The sequence below is a fragment of the Notothenia rossii genome (assembly GCF_949606895.1).
Source record: "Notothenia rossii genome assembly, chromosome: 4".
NCBI lineage: Eukaryota > Metazoa > Chordata > Actinopteri > Perciformes > Nototheniidae > Notothenia > Notothenia rossii.
The window spans coordinates 24,680,918-24,699,767 of record NC_136902.1 but is presented as its reverse complement, the minus strand read 5'-3'; the positions used below and the strand labels follow the sequence as shown (position 1 = coordinate 24,699,767).

General features: G+C 40.2%; 2 protein-coding genes across 3 annotated transcripts; both read right to left on the bottom strand.

Moving 5' to 3' along the window:
* Positions 1 to 48: 48 nt before the first annotated feature.
* tmem51a (transmembrane protein 51a) lies at positions 49 to 7,756 on the bottom strand. Of its 2 annotated transcripts, none has more exons than XM_079679486.1 (3): positions 7,679 to 7,756; positions 4,072 to 4,539; positions 49 to 3,119 (listed from the first exon to the last, which is right to left on the bottom strand). In XM_079679486.1, exons 2-3 carry the CDS (start codon positions 4,488 to 4,490, stop codon positions 2,729 to 2,731), a joined length of 810 nt encoding a protein of 269 aa, XP_079535612.1. In that variant the 5' UTR covers positions 4,491 to 4,539; positions 7,679 to 7,756; the 3' UTR covers positions 49 to 2,728. The 2 variants fall into 2 exon arrangements, with proteins under 2 accessions (XP_079535612.1, XP_079535611.1); XM_079679485.1 differs by lacking the exon at positions 7,679 to 7,756 and adding an exon at positions 6,298 to 6,520.
* A 1,299-nt stretch (positions 7,757 to 9,055) lies between these two features.
* On the bottom strand, positions 9,056 to 18,820 carry LOC307036053 (kazrin-A-like). Its single transcript, XM_079676035.1, has 8 exons — positions 18,496 to 18,820; positions 15,506 to 15,714; positions 15,235 to 15,353; positions 12,916 to 13,147; positions 12,705 to 12,806; positions 11,376 to 11,542; positions 10,524 to 10,665; positions 9,056 to 10,018 (listed from the first exon to the last, which is right to left on the bottom strand). The coding sequence occupies exons 2-8, from the start codon at positions 15,605 to 15,607 to the stop codon at positions 9,860 to 9,862; spliced, it is 1,023 nt and encodes a 340-aa protein (XP_079532161.1). The 5' UTR covers positions 15,608 to 15,714; positions 18,496 to 18,820; the 3' UTR covers positions 9,056 to 9,859.
* Positions 18,821 to 18,850: the final 30 nt, after the last annotated feature.

Genomic DNA, 18,850 nt, shown 5'->3' with positions numbered 1-18,850 from the left:
GTCAACTGTTGAGTAACCATGGCAAAATACGCTTCTTAAACACATCGATTAATTAACAAATACTTCCTTTTATTTCTCATTCAATATTCATGAGATACATTTGTTTAATTCTTCAGAGAAAAACTCTTATTTTCCACAAACAAATATAGAATGAGCATAGAAAAGCACATTTTCACAGTACATATAAAAGAAAGATTGAAGTAGCAAAAAAAAAAGCAATGATAAATGAACTGACAGCATGTGTTTGGGACACTCGTCTATGTAAAACAGAAAGTGACTTCTAAATGATTTCATCAATGTAAAACATTTTGACTACAGTCATATAAAATCAATCATGTAATGAAATGGTCTTTTACAAAACGAGGTACGATGAATATGTCGGCAGTACTGAACATGACAAAAGAATAAAGGCCCGGTGAATGTAGGCATTGAAAAGCTTTTCTCCCGGACTTGGCAATATATAATACGACCAGCTGTAAATGATGGAGGAGCTTTTCTGCATTAACTAAACTGAGTTTGACTCAAACACACACAGTGTAGATGTAGGTGATAAAGTCACTAATGAAATGGGGCTTATATATATATATATATATATATATATATATATATATATATATATATATATATATATCACACAACAAAAGAGGAAACAATCTTTAACGATACAACTTCATTACATTTAAACTCAAATCGTAGGTTGACAGGCAATAATGAAATAGTGCACGGTTTTAGATCTCAGGCCACTTTGTCTTTTCTCTGTTGTGCTCATTCTCTGCATACTTCTGAGTGAATTCATGGGGATGAGCAAGCGAGAGAGCAATGGCTGCTGTTGTTATGTTGCAGCTGCACAGTCAAAGAGCTTTTCTTTTCTTTTTTGAGTATGAAATAGAAAGCGGGGGAGAGAAGCAGAGACTACACTACTGCCTTCACAGCACCACAGTGTTCGCCATGGCTACAGGGCTTTCAACTATTCAACGGCTCCTTCCAATATGCTCTCACCTCCTTCCTTCTCTTTTTAAAGACTGCATTGTAGGAGCAACATTAGAGCTCAGGTTCATTCATACAATGCCTTTTCAAAATGTTTTTGGAGAAGCAGCAGAGTTGTTATGAACACAGAAGGCACTTCACTTCCGGAGGGCAAACTCCTCCAGGGGGTTAGCAGAGGCACTCCTTAAAGACTTCATGGAAGGAGACCGTCTACACCCCAGAATGTAATTTCTCTTTGAAAAAGGAAGCTATGATAAGTGTAAATATAAGAATTCAGCCAAAAAATTAATCACAGTTCCCTCCCAGTATCTCACTAACCATAGTATACATTTCCTAATGTCTGTTTGTTTGGACACTCACAGACTCTGAAGCTCATTGTTTAGCTAGACTTATGGCTGAGTCTCATGAGAAAGATGGAAGAGAGCCAAACTAAATGAGGTAATTGTAAGGAGAGTTTAGCAAGCTAAAGTCCAATCTATGTTTCTCAGGAAGGTTAGAAATCAACTTAAATCTAGACTTTCATTGCTCACTTAGTTGGAAACAAATCTCTAATAATAGCATGATAATCTGTTCGATAATCTGTTCTATAGTTAGGCAGAATTTGACTAACTTGTTAGCAATGAAATAACAGAAAAAACATGAGCTGATGTTGGGTTTATTTAGGCATCTTTGTGCATTCAAAAAGGTCAACGTCCTTACTACAGCTTTAAGTAAAAATACTATTTCATGATGCATATATTAGACAAATGACACCTGATTTTGGAACTGCTTAGTAAAGAAACACCCACGACCTTAGAGACATCAGCTTAAGTTCCACACCGTTTTCAAACTAGCCTCCAGCCCATGTACAGCACAGGGTTTAGTCTTTCTAGGGAGAAATATACGTTGTCTCTTAAATGTGCTGATATTCACTAACATTGAAGTGCTTTTATATTCTAATCATGAGAAAACAAGTGATATTCTGTTAGCGTTCAACAACTACATTTCCTCAGGCTCTGGTAGAGGGCCTGTGAATAAGAGTCATGGGAGCAGATAGATGCTAACAAAGCTTTGTCTGAGTCGTTTCTTAAATAACGCTGTCCAGTCGATTCCCCATCATTGAATATGTAAACCCTAGTTTCATGTTTCATCTTTTAAAATGAGAGGGACAAAGAAAACCTGAAGCTAGTGTCAACATTGGCCAAAATCCTCTCACTTTCTGCAAAGCTCTAGAGGACAAGGAGAGAATATATTTGTAACTCGGAGGGGGAGTTTTAGTGAGGTATACCACATCACGTCAAGCCAGCTGAGCACATGTTACAATGTCACCATGAAGCGTTCATTTGGTAAACCGCTGGTTGTAATCCAACCGCTCCACGATGTCCTATGATCTCTTTCCCCGTCCACTCACCTCTACAGTCAGCGCACTTTGGACCACCCAAAGACGATGCATAATCAGAAAACGACTTGAAGGAAAACTGCATTTGGTGTGTGCTTTCAGTCCAACGTGCCACAGATTGAAAGAATCTGTCACACTGAGGAAGGTTCCAGCAAGTTTGCGTTTCACTGTCTGTGTGTTTCAGAGATCCAACGTTAGAAAAGTATAAAGGTTTCAGCAGTGATGAGCTAGAACAAAAACAGTGTTTTATAAAAATGTTTCACTCCGAATGTTCTGCAGGAAGAGCCCTCTTCAAGTCTTTTCAAAACGCAGATCCAGTTCCAGGAATGTCATTAGATTGTTTTAAACACGATCAGCTTGATATTAAATGGGAGGCACTTTATCCTCATACTGCGGCGGAGGGGTCAGCGGTTCTATACTGAACCCAGCTGCTGGCTGAGAGTTATCAATGTTCTTCATTTGCAGCTTCTCAGATTTAATCCTGCGGATCTTGATCGGGAGGAGCTTGCGGTTATTTTTCCCAGCTTTGCGATTTGATGTGGAAGCTGCAGCGGGTGGAGCCGGCTGCGATCCGGGAGTTGTGACCTCCGACCCCTCAAATTCATACTGTACCCCGTCAACTTGGACGAGGTCATCGTAGGACGGTAGTTGGGAGGGGCTCGGGCGGAGGTTGCTCTGACTGACAGGGTACTGGCCGCTGCCCACCACCTCCTCGTAGCTGGGGACAGCGTAACGCTCGGCCTGCTCCTCGGCACTGCACACATTTATAGAGACATAGAGACATGAATGACAAGCATGAAAAACGGTGAACTCTGTTATGTCCTGTACTTGATCTTAAAAATGAGAAGGGGAATAATTATTAATACATCTAATTATTATTCCAAATATTTTAAGTGGATTTAATGCCTTCAACACTCATTCTCAATATACATACATTTTAACATTAAAACACTACCGACTGTAAGGAACAACCATCATAGCAAAATGTTAACTTATTTCTTCTGAAAGTGTTATTATTTATGTAATCTGAAAGAATCATATTATTTTATTCATTTCATTATCATAGCAAAAATGATTTCAATAAATTATTTTTAAACTGCAAAGGTGGAATTGGAACACCAATACAAGGTATGGCGTTGGGTATTTTTTTTAAAAGCACTTATTTAAACAATTTGAAAATGCAAGGATATTAGGTAAATCGCAAATAATTGATCGACAAAGTCATGAACATTTCGCAAGCAAAAAGAAAACTTCTCTAAAATATAACAAAAGTATATCTCTGGGGTTAGGATTAGGGTTAACCACAAAATACTTTTCTAATTAATATCAATGATGTCCTAGCTAGGAGAAATAGTCAAGACTTATGCATACATGCTTTGAATTAAAAAGGCTGCTGTTCGACAGCTACGTTTTAAGTCTCAGAACCTCAAAGAGGAATGTGTGCTTTGTGATTTGATAACAAATATACTAGACCTTGTTATCAATATCATGGATACAATCACTCATTTTAATAATGCTCTTAAAGTAAAGTAAAATGTTACAGATCATTGACGCTTGTAAAATAATCTCTTAATAATAGTTTTGACCAAACAAAATAATATTTAAAATAAATAAACAAATCCACCAGCAAAATGTTCTCACGTGCACAGGATTTGCAGTTGGCATAAAAAACTGTTGTTTAAGTAGAAATCGATGACTGGACTCACGTTTCTCTCTCCACCTGCTCCCGAGCAGCCACTCTGTGGCTCTGAGCCTCCTGCAGCATGAGCTGCTCCCGCTGTTTGTTCCTCATCCCCAGACACAGGGACAGCAGCAGCATGACCACCCCGGAGCCCACCAACACGAAGGCCACGGAGGACGCTTTATGTTTCCTCCCGCTCGTACCACTGTCCTCTCCTGAACCGCTACTGCTGCTGTTGTTGTTTCCAGCCGCGTCTGCAGGTACCACGCTCCAAACAATCATCACAATGCCCAGGGCAACAAGCCCAACGCCCAGAGCACAGAGTGCATACTGGGAACCTGAGTTTCCAGTGTTTTCACTGCTGCTGCTGCTGTTATTGTTGTTGTTGCTGCCAGCAACTCCTCTTCCAACGGCGCTTGGTGGAACATCCACACTGGAACGCATCTTGTCAGTCCCAAACTTTCAGTCAGACCAGCTGCAGGGAGGTCAAAAGCTGTAGAGAGAAGTAAATGTGAGGTCAACACAAACTTAGAAACATACCACAGAATGTAACAGCAACAAGGGTATGACTCTCCTCAGCCCAGGTATAATGAAGAACAGATCATGTTGCTGCCGCCCAGATATTTGTTCTTTATGAGAACCAACTGCTTTTAATGGAAAAATGACGGAACATTCATTTCCCTGAAGTAAAATTACCTTAGTAAAAGGTTTTCTGTGAATAGGTGTGCTGCATGGTAAACAATTGACAGACGACTTGCCTTTCAAAGTCACTCGTTGCCCAATGTCCACACATTACAAGGGTAGATAAGGGCTGCTACTGTATGGCCACTGTAAAAATAAAACAATAAGGGTACTTTCTTTTTCCATCCTTTAAATCTAATGTTCATAGCAGTATGTGCTTTCATGTCAATCCAAAGCCAAACATTAAGGGAAACATTATTAGTTTAACATTCATTGACCAAGAATTGTGACTATCAGTGTACCAGTTAAATAATCGGCATCTACTTTGATAATAGATTAATCTTTTTCATGAATAACTGGCTGAAACTGAATATATCTGATATATTAAAGACAGCCATAAGAGACATTTAAAAATGGGATGGACATTTGTCTGTGTATTATTTAATAAAAAGTAAACAGAATGATCTATTATGGATAATATGATAACCTTGTTAGTTGTGGACCTATGTGAGTGTTGCACACAGTACAATGATTCTCAGTAATTCAGAGAGCATGACTTCAGCATACTTGCACATCCACTGCATACTTGGAACACATACAGGCCATTTATCACCGGGCTACCCTGCAGTGTAACTATTGTATATTTGCAAGATCAGAGAATAGATGAAGACTGCTGGGAGCTGTAAACATAGGTCAGATAAGAAGTACAAGGAAAAATAATCTATCAAATAAACCATCTGATAATTCAAAATGACCACTCATTTGTCCCTGAATCCACCCTTAAGGTATGTTTGTACACTGCAAACATGCCCAGACCTGCTGGGAGTGAGGGGAAAAGCCTGAAGAAAGTTAAAGCCAGCTCCAATTTAGGAATACCCTCAATGAGGAATGCGTGGCATGGGACTGGATTATGCACATCATGGCAGCTGCCTGGTGGACACACACACACACACACACACACACACACTGAACATCCCTCAGCAGCCTGTTGAGGATTCCTGAGGAACATTTACGTGAAGTTATCACATATTATTGAACTGTGTGGGGCGTGTAGCTCTGCACACTAAAGGTTATATTTCACCAGTTGACAGGTTTAACAGTAAAGTTAGTAACACATTGACTTTCCCGGTAGTAAACATTTTATTTCTTCCCACAAAGCCCCCTGTACAACATGTAGCTAAAGTGGGATTTCAAGTCGGAAATAGTTCTGCAACTGCAACATTCATCATCATCTGCTTATCTCTTTTCACTCTTAAACAGTATAACCTGGGTCACATGTTACGCTTAATAAACTAAAAGGCAATGATATGTGAGTGTCAAAATGTCAGGTAGCATTAAATTATCATAAGAAATGTTTGTAAACGTTGTTTTGCTAACACATAGCGCGCAGTGTCTTATGGGTTAACACACTGGGCGGGTTGCTTACGTTGACCACAGCAGGGTACGTAAAGCAGCGCGACAAAAACTTTCCAGAACCTTAAAAACTTTGATTATATTTAACTTTTAGTAACACTTAAACCACACAAAAAGTGGTCAATGCAGCGAAGGGGTAAACCGGCTTTACACTCACCTTGGCATCGTTTTGACGATAAGCTACAGATGTGTTCTTCCTCAAAGCAGGGAGGTGTGGCGTTTAATTCCAAAATATCCAGACAATGATGTGTGGGTGAAATAATTTGTTCACAAATAAACGTTAAGGGTCAGGAACTTTCCTTGTGTGACGGATGGGCCCACCAGACAGAGGGAGGAGGAAAAGGAGGAGGAGGAGGGGGCTCATTGCTAAACTTCCAGTTTCTTTAACCCTTTCATTGTCGGGCTTCTCGATGGATGGAGAGAAAGGAAATATTTTTAACATTTTAACAATAACCCATTGGCTGTAGTCCTCTTTGTCTTCAGTCTTGGTCTGCTGACGAAGACATAAGCTAGTTTTAACCTTAAAACACGCCATATGATTTGCATCGAGTTTAACTCTCTTGTAGCGGTCCCTTTATTTGTGCTGCTTTGTAAACAGCCGGGAAAATACACTTCAAGATTTAACATACAGCATCTTTGGACGATAGAACAAAACGCTAAAAATATCCCAAGGACTTTCCTGTACAGTACTATGTAATTTTGCACGAATTAAATGCACCTAAGACAAATTATGTGCATGCTCACACATTGTCCATGCAAGACCCCCACAGGACTTTTTCAGAACAGACATTTAGCCATAGCAGGAAAAAGCAAGAAAAAATTATCAACGATGGGTCTGTGTTTTCAGGGAATACATTAAACTGCTTATTGTATAATTTTATAGCGTATTGATTATCACACAATTATTATGATGCTTTTATATGATTCAGTTCAGAATGTGACATTTGAAGTTTTGGCTATACCCCTCCTCCACCCACTGCTCCTGCAAGGAGAAATCCCCTTGGTGAGGCATCGTAGGGGAATTCTTGGTGATGTACTAATTTAAATACCCAGAGTGGAATATTTGTGTTAGTGTGACAACTATACAACTAGACGGGTTAAAAGTGAATGACTCATTCTGACTCACACCCTTGACGTAAAATACAAAAAAAGGACAATTGTTGAAAACCAGTGGTTCAAAGCTCTGAGGGTAAGCATGGGTTATTGAAAGGGTTCAAAATGATCTTGAAGTGAAAAAACACGCGGTTGAGGTCCCTCTGAACATTTTATATAACAGTCATTGTCTCTCTACTTTCTATTGTTATTCTTTTAAACAGACACACATCTTATTTGGGTCAAATCTCACCACAAAATGTTGAAGACGTTTTTTATGTCCACGAAATGATCTTTGACCAATGACCACGAATAACAACAATCAAGTAAGACTGAAATCCACTGACTCAATGTGTGCTCAGTACTTCCCCGTGCCAGTAAACAGACAAGTCACTGAGTTGTACATCATACTTCACGCAACGATAATTATACTACCACCTACTCACTGTCACTCCTTTGAGCCCTTTGGACGGACCCAACCTCAGCGACCCACCCTGCTGATACAGCTGGTGATTTACACGTATACAGACGTCTCTGTGTTTGCTCTTGTGTTGATGTAGTTTACACATTGTAGGAGAGTTACCCAAGGCAGTAAAACTAGGCTACATTTGGCCCTGCTGTTTTTCCAAGTGTCCTCCTTTGTATCTGCCTGCTAGGATAATGAGGACTGGACTATTTCACAATAATGACAAAACCATTCCCAGCCTCTTATTGTTCTGGGCTCTGGGGAGGTTTTTCTTCCTCTTAAGCTTATCCTCTGTTGACACACACACACACACACACACACACACACACACACACACACACACACACACACACACACACACACACACACACACACACACACACACACACACACACACACACACACACACACACACACACACACACACACACACACACACAGAGGAGTCAGGACAATGTAGTATCGCGGTGAACAAGCCTTGATTACATCTGGAAGTCCTGCCACTGTCAGCCTGTTATCAATTTACGAGATATGTAGGCAGCTACAAGGGAAAATGCTCTGGTTCAACATGGCACATGGTAGCAAATATACTTAGGCTATAAATACATGTGGCATTACATTCCTCAATCAATATGCTATGCAGTGTACCTTTCCTTACAAATAAAACCATGTATAACTCTGACATGTAAGGGTTTTATTGCTGCTACATGATGAGCATGTTATTGTATTTTTCCCTCTGACTGTTTCTCTAATAAGTAGCTTAAATCAATCAGGTAGAACTACACCCACAAATGGTCATCATGTTTCTCAACCGCGGGTGGGTGGAGAGGTTTTACGTCAAGGTAGCGCAGAGGGTAGCTTTATCACTTGCTGCTGTGTCATCCTTGGCAGGTCACAATAGTCGAGTCACTGTGAGTAAGAGGAGGAAGTTGCACCATGTTGTATTGGAAGGTGGTCTAAATAGATACTTGTGGTAACAGGCCCAACAGGCAGCAGAGAGAGGAGATTACTCTTGTGACCCACCGAAATACAGTCGCAAAATCAGTCAAGTGTATAGAGTCAGCAACACTCACAAAGGTACTGAGTTTGGTATGGACCCCTCTGCCTCACATCACAGTTGAGGCAGTGAAGCACACACTCCTCATGCAAATTAGTTCCCTCACAGTTACCCCTTAATTCTTCTAACTAGGAATTTCTACAGTCAAATTCCTAGTTCCGCTTCTGCCCTTAATTAAAAAATGTCCAGTGTTTCTATCACTTCCTCTTTCACACACTGTCAGAGCTGCTCCTAATCATACACTCCATAAGACACAGGTCAGAGAAATCAACTTTTTTGTGACATTCTTTAAACATCAGCTGTTGTTTTTTTGTTCTTTATTTCATTCAGATTCACTTTTCACATACAGTGTTTGCATCCTCACACCTTTCAGCCCTGAGGCCTCTATGGACATACAGCTCTGCAGTCATCTTTTGCTGGCATTGTTAAAATATTTCCCATGTTTACTGCACAGTATAACACATCAGAAGAGGGTGCTACATTGGTTTGGACACAACTGTGTTAATGTGCAAGATGAAAAATGAATATCAAACATAAAACTCTAGATTCAAGAATCTAAAATTCAATTAGCTTTTTTTGGCCACTGTCTTTAGCTACATTGACAAGGCATCACATACAGCAGAATTGAATGAAACAAGAACAATTTACATAGATATGAAACCTTTTTTTCATTTTGTCATCAAGTATCCGTACAAACAGCCTTGTTTTTTTTAATCTAATTTCCCTCAGAAGAAACAGTCAACAATAGAAATGTATAAGTCACATCCTGATTCACAGGGAACCATTTACACACAAGAAAATAGAAAAATAATCATTCAGCTTGAGTACTTCATTTTTTTTTTACTCGACTTTTGGAGAAGGGAAATATCCCCCCCTCAAAAACATCAAAATACCACCTGCCCACAATGACCTTGTTTTTTTCCCCTTTAGCAGGAAACTTGAGAAAAATACTCCTATCCCATTAAAAAAGTGCAATCTTTCCTTTATATTTTCATCTCTATAAAAAATAACCATCCCATGTCCTGGAGCACATGACAAATGTTCATGATGTCGATGGATATGTGATAAAGCTGACGGCTGGTGTTTCGTCTCACTCTGATGACCTCACACATTGGTGACCTCGATGCTGGTGTAACCGTGGAGAGGGCTTCCCTCCGATCGGGGCGGGGTCTGGTCTCTGCCCTCCCGAGGCAGGGAGCCGTAGCTGCTATGGCAACTCAAGTCCCGCCCATTGCGAGCTTTGGGGCTGAAGCCTGTTGGAGGCTGAAACAGAAACACACATTATTTGAACATTTGAATTCCTTTATTGTCATTGTACAGGTATAACAAAATGTATAAAGCATTTCGTTGTACCTGTAGTGTAGTGTCATTAAAACATACATTTCCATTCCATCAGTCTTATTTGAGTTTTTATCTTGTATTTTGGAAAAGTGACTTTTTTGCAAGTCATAAGTTGGTCTTTGCAATTCCAAAGTCAAGTCTGACAAGTCCTGAGTCGTAAACTTTGAGCCATAAACAAGTCATACTACCTTTTTTATAAAATAAAATACCATTTTTGACACGCATATTTTTCAATTTAGCTATGCATTTTTCATTGACCAACGCCAAGTTGAGTGATAACATGTGTGACTCGGGTCCAAATCAGCACTAAGGTGCATTCTTTCTGCTCTGAACAATCCTAAATTCTGTTCTTATATCAGAAAGTCATCTGAAATTGAGAGAAAACTCCAATGCAAGTTTCAAGAACAGTACCCCCCTCCCCCGACACCTTGACAGCTCTCCTCCTCAGCGAGCCTTCGTCATCAGTGTGTCGGCCGGTGGAGCTGGGCGGTCTTCCCAGGGAGTTCTGCCGGAGCAGAGCTGGTGGGGTTCCCAGGCCCAGATGCTCGTAGTCCTGCTTGATTTCTGCCCTGCAAAGGAACGTGGGAAAGACCAGAGTGTTGAGCGCAGCTTCATTTATCTTACACAAGTAGTTAAGTAAATAGTTAAGGTATGCACTTATTGTACCATACTGTGCATGGACATGACCTCTATCATTTTTGCTGACCTGTGTATTGCCTGTTGCATTTAAAAGGATGTTTTTTTTTCAAGTAAGAATGTCACCGACATTTATCTAACAAGAAACCAGAATAACCCACAGAGCTTTCTCTACCAGTACCCAAGACTCAAGCATTTTTGTTCATATTTGAATATTAAAAGTTGATTGCTCTTTGAAAGTGTCTACTTGCATTATTATGTTGTTATATTATCATTATATTGGTGACATTAAATGGTATTAAAATTACAATAGTATTGTTTACAGTATCAGAAATCCTACAACTATTTAAAATAGGAATATAATATTTATAGTGACATACATGTTAAAACAAAAGAAATGCACAAATAAATATGCAAAGATGTGTTTATTACCAAGTGTGATTTTTTCAAGGACAATATATAGTCCAACAAAAGTAGTTATTGTGACAGAATAAGCTTTTGTGCAACATTTGCAGACAAATATAGCATATATTATCAGAGATAGTCGATTAAATTCATTTAAATTATATCGTATTGACTTGCTCATTAACAAAGTCATTTGGACTAGTTGGATCTGCCTTGGAGTCTCTTTGTCACCTCTCACCTGGCCGTGCCGATCAGCGATTGCATCTCCTCCACAAGGTGTCTGCGAACCATGTGCTTGTTGCTAGAGATCCCCAGTGCTGTTGCCATGGCGTCGGTGTTAAACGTGGGGTCAAGCACCATGACGGCGCCATGCACTCCGCTGCTGAGAAGACCCTCTGCGAACTCCTAGACAGGTGGATGGAAAACGGACAGAATTAAATAACTTTTATTCATCATCAAATTCTCTGATATTATGTTCCATTATTGTGTAAAGGTAAGCCACTCATATTTAAAGGTAGGTTAGGTAAGAATGGAGAAACCAGCTCGAGTAAGCTAGAATTTGAAAATACACAACCGAAAAAAAATCTGCGCCTTCCTTCAGACTTCTTACAGAGCCCCTCCTCCAACACACACAAACGCGCACATGACCAATGAGGGCACGAGATAAGTTTGTGCACAAGATGGAAGGCTGACAGGCAGGTAGGCCATCCAATTAGGTAGCAAGGTAGACTTGCTTTTTACAGCGCCACGGCTTCCACAGATGAAATATTTGTATATATTTATTATCAAAGCATTTGATTTATTCATTGTTATCGGGATATTAACCATTCCATGGAATATAACAAAAAGTGTTTTACCTACCCTACCTTTAAAAGTATCTCACAAATGATTTGTAATTGTCCCCTTGGCAAAGAACATATTAATTTATTTGTTTGGTCATTATAAGCCACACTCCCTGAGGATATTAAGGATGTTCCACACAGCTTTATCTCTACACACCCTAAATGTGTCATGCCTCATAATGGAAACACGTTATCGTTTGCCAAGACAGTAGGCAGTGTTTACTCGGGATATTCATATTGCAGCATCACCATAGATGCAGTAACAGGAAAGGCTATGTAACCAATCAGCAGCTTACAAATACAATAACAAAGGCCTCTATCCCTGCAGATAGGGAACGCCGAGTAAACACAACAGACTTGGAACCATGGCATGGTGCTCAATACATTAGTATCGAATGATTGTTAATATTTAATAAACGATTAGCCTTGTTGCAAAGGCTGTAGCTTCAGCTTTTGTTTGAAATGTGAGACAAGAAAGGATCATTTATCGTTTACATGGAAGTAAGACTGATTGTATTAAAATATTTTGAAATGAAAATAATTTACTATAGCTTGTATCGCCTCCTAGTGTGTGATGGGTATTGGTAAAACTGGGATATATGATTTAGTTTTTCAAAAAAACTATCTTCAATCTTACATTTTTCACATTGTACGTGTAGATTCTGTCTCAACTCATTATTTTATGACAAAGTTAACACTCGCAGTGTCTGTCTCTCTGTCCCCACCTTCAGGTCGATATCTTTGATCCATTTAATGACCCTATGAGACGTCCACACCAACGGATCCACGTTCTGGTGCTCACACTGTATCCGGCGAGCTTGCAGTGCCTGGAAACCATTTCAACAAACACCTTTTACTTTACTTAACTGAAACCCAACCAAAGTATACCCTGTCTCCCTCGTCCTTTGACCACGGAGCAGAGTCTTACTTACTTACCTCCTTGTCGAAACTGAGTAACTGCAGCAGTTCGATGCCCAGCAGCAGGCTGACCTGGTGGAACTTCTTAGTGATGTTGAGGTGGCGTTCGAGGTCACGACGTGTCAGCGAGTTCAGCAGGCGTCCGTCTACCAGGTGGTTGTGAAAGGCCTGAGAGTACTGAGGCAGGCCCATGTCGCTTAACCAGGCCTTGGCCACCCAGTGGTGGTCCAAATCTGCAGCCTTCGACAGCCTGAATACACAGAGCAACCATTGTCAGCAGCTCCTAAAATCTGGTATTTGTGGTATCAAGATATTAAGATGTACCTGTTTAAGGCTTTATGGTATGTTGGGTGTTTCGTCACTTTGGTTAGGACTTCTCAACTGCTATTGGCTGGATTTTCATGGCATTTCTTTCAGACATTTATGGTTCCCAGAGGGTCAATCTTACTGACATAGGAGACCCCTGACTTTACAGTAGCTCAGAAAACTATGAGACTGAATTGTTTGGGTTGGAGGAAAATGTAGCAACATTTGGATGGGTTGCTCTCAAAATTTGGCTAAGATGTTTTTATTACTTTGAGGACGGCTTATAATAGAAAATGAATACATTTTGAAAACCATATAAAGTTGTGCATAATAAAATTCCCCGTTTCAAAGTGTTTCATTTTTTTGAGTAAGGCTTTCACAATATAGACATTTCACTGCAGGATTATGGTGGCCAAAAGTGTAATAATGAATCTATTATCAAGATTAATAGATCAAATGCTCTATTGTAAAGCAACTGCACAGGAGACTCAACATAGAGGGGCTCTCTTTACCATCTTGCCCCATTTGGAGTAACCCCTGTATTTCTGCAGGAGGAGGCATTTTAAGTAATAATATCTGGCAGAAGGCTGGTATTACTACAATTGGACAGATATATAGAGACCAAATCCTTCTATTTCAACAACTCAAAAATCAGTATGGTCTCTCAGGCTCATCTTTTCTATCATATGCACAACTAGCATCTATTATTAGTACAAAATGTAAGGAGGGAGCCATGCCTGCTTCATGTATGGAAGAGGACCAGCGCCTCAAGAAAGCAATCATATCATCAGGTGTGGTCTCTAACATTTATAAATTATTATCTAGGGCTGCCCCGAATACCTATTCTCCTGTCCAACTGTCCTGGGAGCATGCCTTGAATATCTCTCTGTCTGCTTTGCAATGGAACTTCATTTGGAGGTCAGCTATGTTCTCTTCTAAATGTGTAAGATTCAGGATCATACAGTTCAAAATTCTCAATAGAGCTTACATCACCCCCGTTACAAAATCCAAGATGGACAATAAACACAGAGACTTATGCTGGCATGAATGTGGCAAGCGAGGTACATTGTTGCACCTACTCTTGGAATGCCCGGCGGTAAAAAAACTTTGGTCAGAAGTAATATCCTTATTGTCTGAATCTTTAAAAGTTAGTTTCCCTACATGTCCCATTGCATGTCTACTGGGTCTCAAGCCAGATGGCAATCTTGCAAGGACTACCGATCGGCTCTCGACATTGGGCTGTTTAGCCACAAAAAGACTCATCCTATTAAACTGGAAGGAACGCAAACCAGCCTGCTTTACTAGGGACTCATGGCTGAGGGAGTATCTGGACCTACTGAACATGGAGCGTGCAGCTTCTCTGCTGGGGGATTTTGAGGGGAGACAGGAGGATTGCGGTTCACTGTCCCCAGTTCTCCTATCTAACCCTGTCAATATGGCATCTCCTTTGTAATGTATAATGTATTGTGTATGTAATGTCTTGTGTATGTCACAATCAGCTGTCTTAGGAAGTCATCCTTGCATCCACCCCCCCCCCCCCCCCCCCCCCGTTACGTTTTGTGTAGTTGTTTGTTGTTACATGTTTTGATGTACGGTTTGTTATCTGGAGCAATGTCTGTTTATTTTATAAATGAAAAAAAAAAAGAAAAGATTAATAGATCAATTAAAAAAAATAAGAATAATACTAACATTCAAATTAAGTTAGTTAGTTAACATTACTGTCAATAAATGACAGATCGCCAAGACACATTCACATATTAAAGAGTCTAATGTTTATGACCCCTCCCATAATTGATCTGAAACAACAACACTTTCAGAACATTTGTTCAAGACGGTGAGACTGTTGCATTTATTGGAGCCTCATCTCTAAAGATTAAAATCTCTATTTAATATCAATATTATGACTTCTGAGAGTTATCCCTCTAAATCCCTACTGCATTTTCTAAATGTTGTTATTGTACATCACCAACAGATGGCCCTATTGACACATCACCTACAAGTTTATACAAATCCTCAGTTTCTCTTCCTTACCCTCTACCGTTCTCAGCATCTCTGTAATCCTCGATGGCTAGGCGTAGTTTCCTGCGATGCATCACACTGCTGACAGCCAAACCCAGCTCCAGGTCCTCATCTGTTAGCCCAAGTAAAACCTGCAGAAAGTTATTCAGTTTACTGCAACAAATCAACATATGCCAGCTGGATATTTTAATATGACAGCTCTGTCACCTACACATTTGCAATTGTGCATACAAATGCACTTAAAATGCATGGTGAGTCCACCTGCATCATGGCACTAGTTTACCTTTCCACTTTTGACATTTTCTGAGCAGGTGCGGATGTACATGGGCATCGCCATTACAACCTCCAGCCAGGCCTGCACAGTACCTGCCCTCCACTGGGACATGGGCGAGGAGCGGGCCAGCTCCACTTGCTGCAGGCGGTCCAGCTGATCCTCGGAGCCGTCTGATAGGCTGAGGCTGTGGCGGGTCGGGCTGCACTGGCTGTCCGAGTCTGGGTGGGTAAGGGGAGGAGGGGGGGACATGTTGGTGATGTAGTTGAGAGTGTGAGTGAATGCAGAGGTGGTATTGGGTATAGTGAGCAATGAAAAAGCAGAAAAAGTTAATTCCAACATCAATTTAACATAACATTTTAGCTTTTGGCTGCATGACAACAGGCCAAGCATTTGCCAGTGATGCTGTAAACAAAGTTTCAGCTTTTATAAACTCAGCACTTAAGAAGTCCATTAAACAGGCAGCTGTTGGAGCTGTTGAATTAACATGACTCATCTGTCTCAATTAGCCTGCAGCAACAGCTCCATGACGCCTAAATGCCCACAATTTGGAAAATGATGTTACATTTTGATGCATTATGACATCTTCCTCACATTAGCCTAATCATCAATGGGGTAAACTGGGCCTTTAAATCGTAATTTGTCCTTTTAAGCTCCTTGAAACATTCCGTATACTCTTTTTATTTCTTACCTGTTGTTTTAGTAGGGCCACATGTTTCCTGTTAGCATTTTTCTTAATATTTTAACATCATCACCAACAACCCAATTTATTTGAACTAAGATACAGTTCTTTATCTTCACCAGCAGGTGGCAACATAGTACCGATGTGGCTCAGCAGATGGTAGAGCATCATGTACAGCTATTAATACTAAACATATCATCATTGTTCTGATGGCTCATGACATACGCATGTGTGAAGTACACTCATATGCTCGAGGTGTTGTTTGGAGAGAATGACGAAAGTACAAATAGTCTTGCCTGAGCAGCAATGTTTTTCTATTTCATAACAAACATGAAAATGACCTGTTTTGTCTAATTATTTAAACAACAACTACATCCGCACAAACACTGGGCTGTTATTGATGCCCCCACAATACATAAGTCTCCCAGTGTCGTGGGCTTAAGACACCAAAGGCTAAAACAACAAAGACTACTGTGAACTTAATAAACCTTAAAGGAATACTCATACCACAAAATGGCTATTTGTATATAAATTACTCACCGCTATTTCCTTCAATTATTGAGGAAAAAGTAAAGAAAAACACATTTTTATAAAAATGCAAACATTACTATTCAAAAAACGGTAAGAGTAGCATGCATGCACAATCATAAGACTGTTAGAGGTTATGTAATTCAAGGTGACACAGGGTGAGTAATTGATATACAAATGATTGTTGGTGGTGAAGACTTCCAAAAGCATCTTTGTGAGGGATCACTTGTAAAATGGTTATGAAACAACGTGAGATTGAGTGATGCTCTCTATGTGATTTATTCAGTTTGAAATGTTGCCTAGGGCCTTCCACATTAAAACAGACTAAAATCTAACCCAACAGATCCTTTGTCTCTTTATGGCAGCCTTTACTGCACCGCTGTGTGTTTACTCAAAAGGAGGTTCACCGGTGAATGATTGCAGGGTCCAAATAAACAGATATTCAACTTGACTTCAGTAATTCAGCTCAAGCTGGATCCTTTTATGTGCCCTCCTAAGGGCTATACACAAACTGAAGGTGGGCTTATACTGTAAGTGCCACTCAGAGAGCAATTCATATTAAGCTAAATAAATCTGCATTCTTCTCCGGATACAAGGTCTGTGTTTCCCTCGTGGAGAGCCTTTAAAAGAAATGCGCAACTGACTGCCTGACATCCAGTTAAAGTCAAACTGTTTGGGACTGGACTCTCTGTGACCTGAGTCAGATCCTCCTGTGGGGCTAACTCTCACACACCTTTTCTTTTAAACCCTGAAAGCTGAAAGAGTCCTCCTACAGCGATGTGGTCGTACTGCTGCTCTTTTTGATCCTTTTAACCGAGGCCAAGAGTGTAAAGTGTGTGTTGTAAACAATGCTATGGATTATCCTTTATGTGGAGTAAACAGCAGCGTGTACATTTTTCATAAAACACAAGAGAGGTTTGTTTAGGTCATCAATCCTTAAACGAGCCCTTCAATAGCGGGTGTAATGGCTTGTGTTATTTCTACATTTCAATAAAGCAGCATTTTTGATGTGTTGTCACACTCAAGATGAGGTAAGGAGGAGCAAGTAGTGTTGTGTGTACCAAAAGGCACATTATACATTGGCTAGAAATGTCCAGATTTTGGAATAAAACATGTTTTAGAATATATTTTATAAAGTGATCACACCCAAGGTGGCTAGCCAGAGCGGTACCTTGCACATTTGAGCTAGTTAGCTATCTAGCTTGAGGGTAAAGTGACGGCTGCTGTCCATAGCTTGAATTCCAGTTCACAGACCACAAAACAACAGTTTGCCTTTTTGGGAAACATGCTTATTCCCTTTCTTGTTGAGAATTAGATGAGATTTTTGTGCGACAAATATGAAGCAACAGCCTGAGTCCAATCTATGCTAAGCTAACCGGCCTTAGCTCCATACACACTTATAGTCACACTTGCAGTCATGAATGCGGTATCAACTTTCCAAATAAAAGCAAATAAGAATATTTCCCAAAATGCAAACTTCCTTTAACTTCCAGATTCATGAGTCAATCTGCACTTGTTTAAACATTTCAGAGAAAGTTAGAGAAAGAGACTTGCTCGAGGATGCTGCTGGATTTATATCAATAGACAAGAAAAATACTTGCTGTTGTTGCCCCAGAAAGCCTATCATATATATAGTAGGATAACATTTCGGATCATTAGCACCAGATTTGGATTGAACTTGAAGAAGTGCTTAATTTAAAGGTCATTTTGTGATGTTAGGGTTAGAAGGCATCTGCAAACACAGTTAACAACCCAGCACAGCTCATTGTTACAGCAATTGGAACTTGTGTACCTTGATGTGAGTGAGTCTGATTGATTACTCGTTGGGTCGCTTCACTGTGTTCAGAGTCCGGTGGAGGTCAGGCAAGAGGGGGCGGTGTTAGAGGTCAGGGTTCAAACCAAGCAGAACATTATCGATGCCATGTGCTGACACATATGAGTTCTGTTCCAACAATCTGAAATTGCGTCCTTTCCCCACTCCTCTTTGTTCTGATCAGTGATTTTAATATCGATGAGAAAGCAATGAGATTTCAGGTCGACCAAGGAGTTAAAAATGGGAAAGTGAGGAAAGGAGGCCACGATGAAGCGTTTGGGATGCAGTCCTCTCACAGATGGACTTGCAGGGCTGAGGGAGGCGAGCACATATG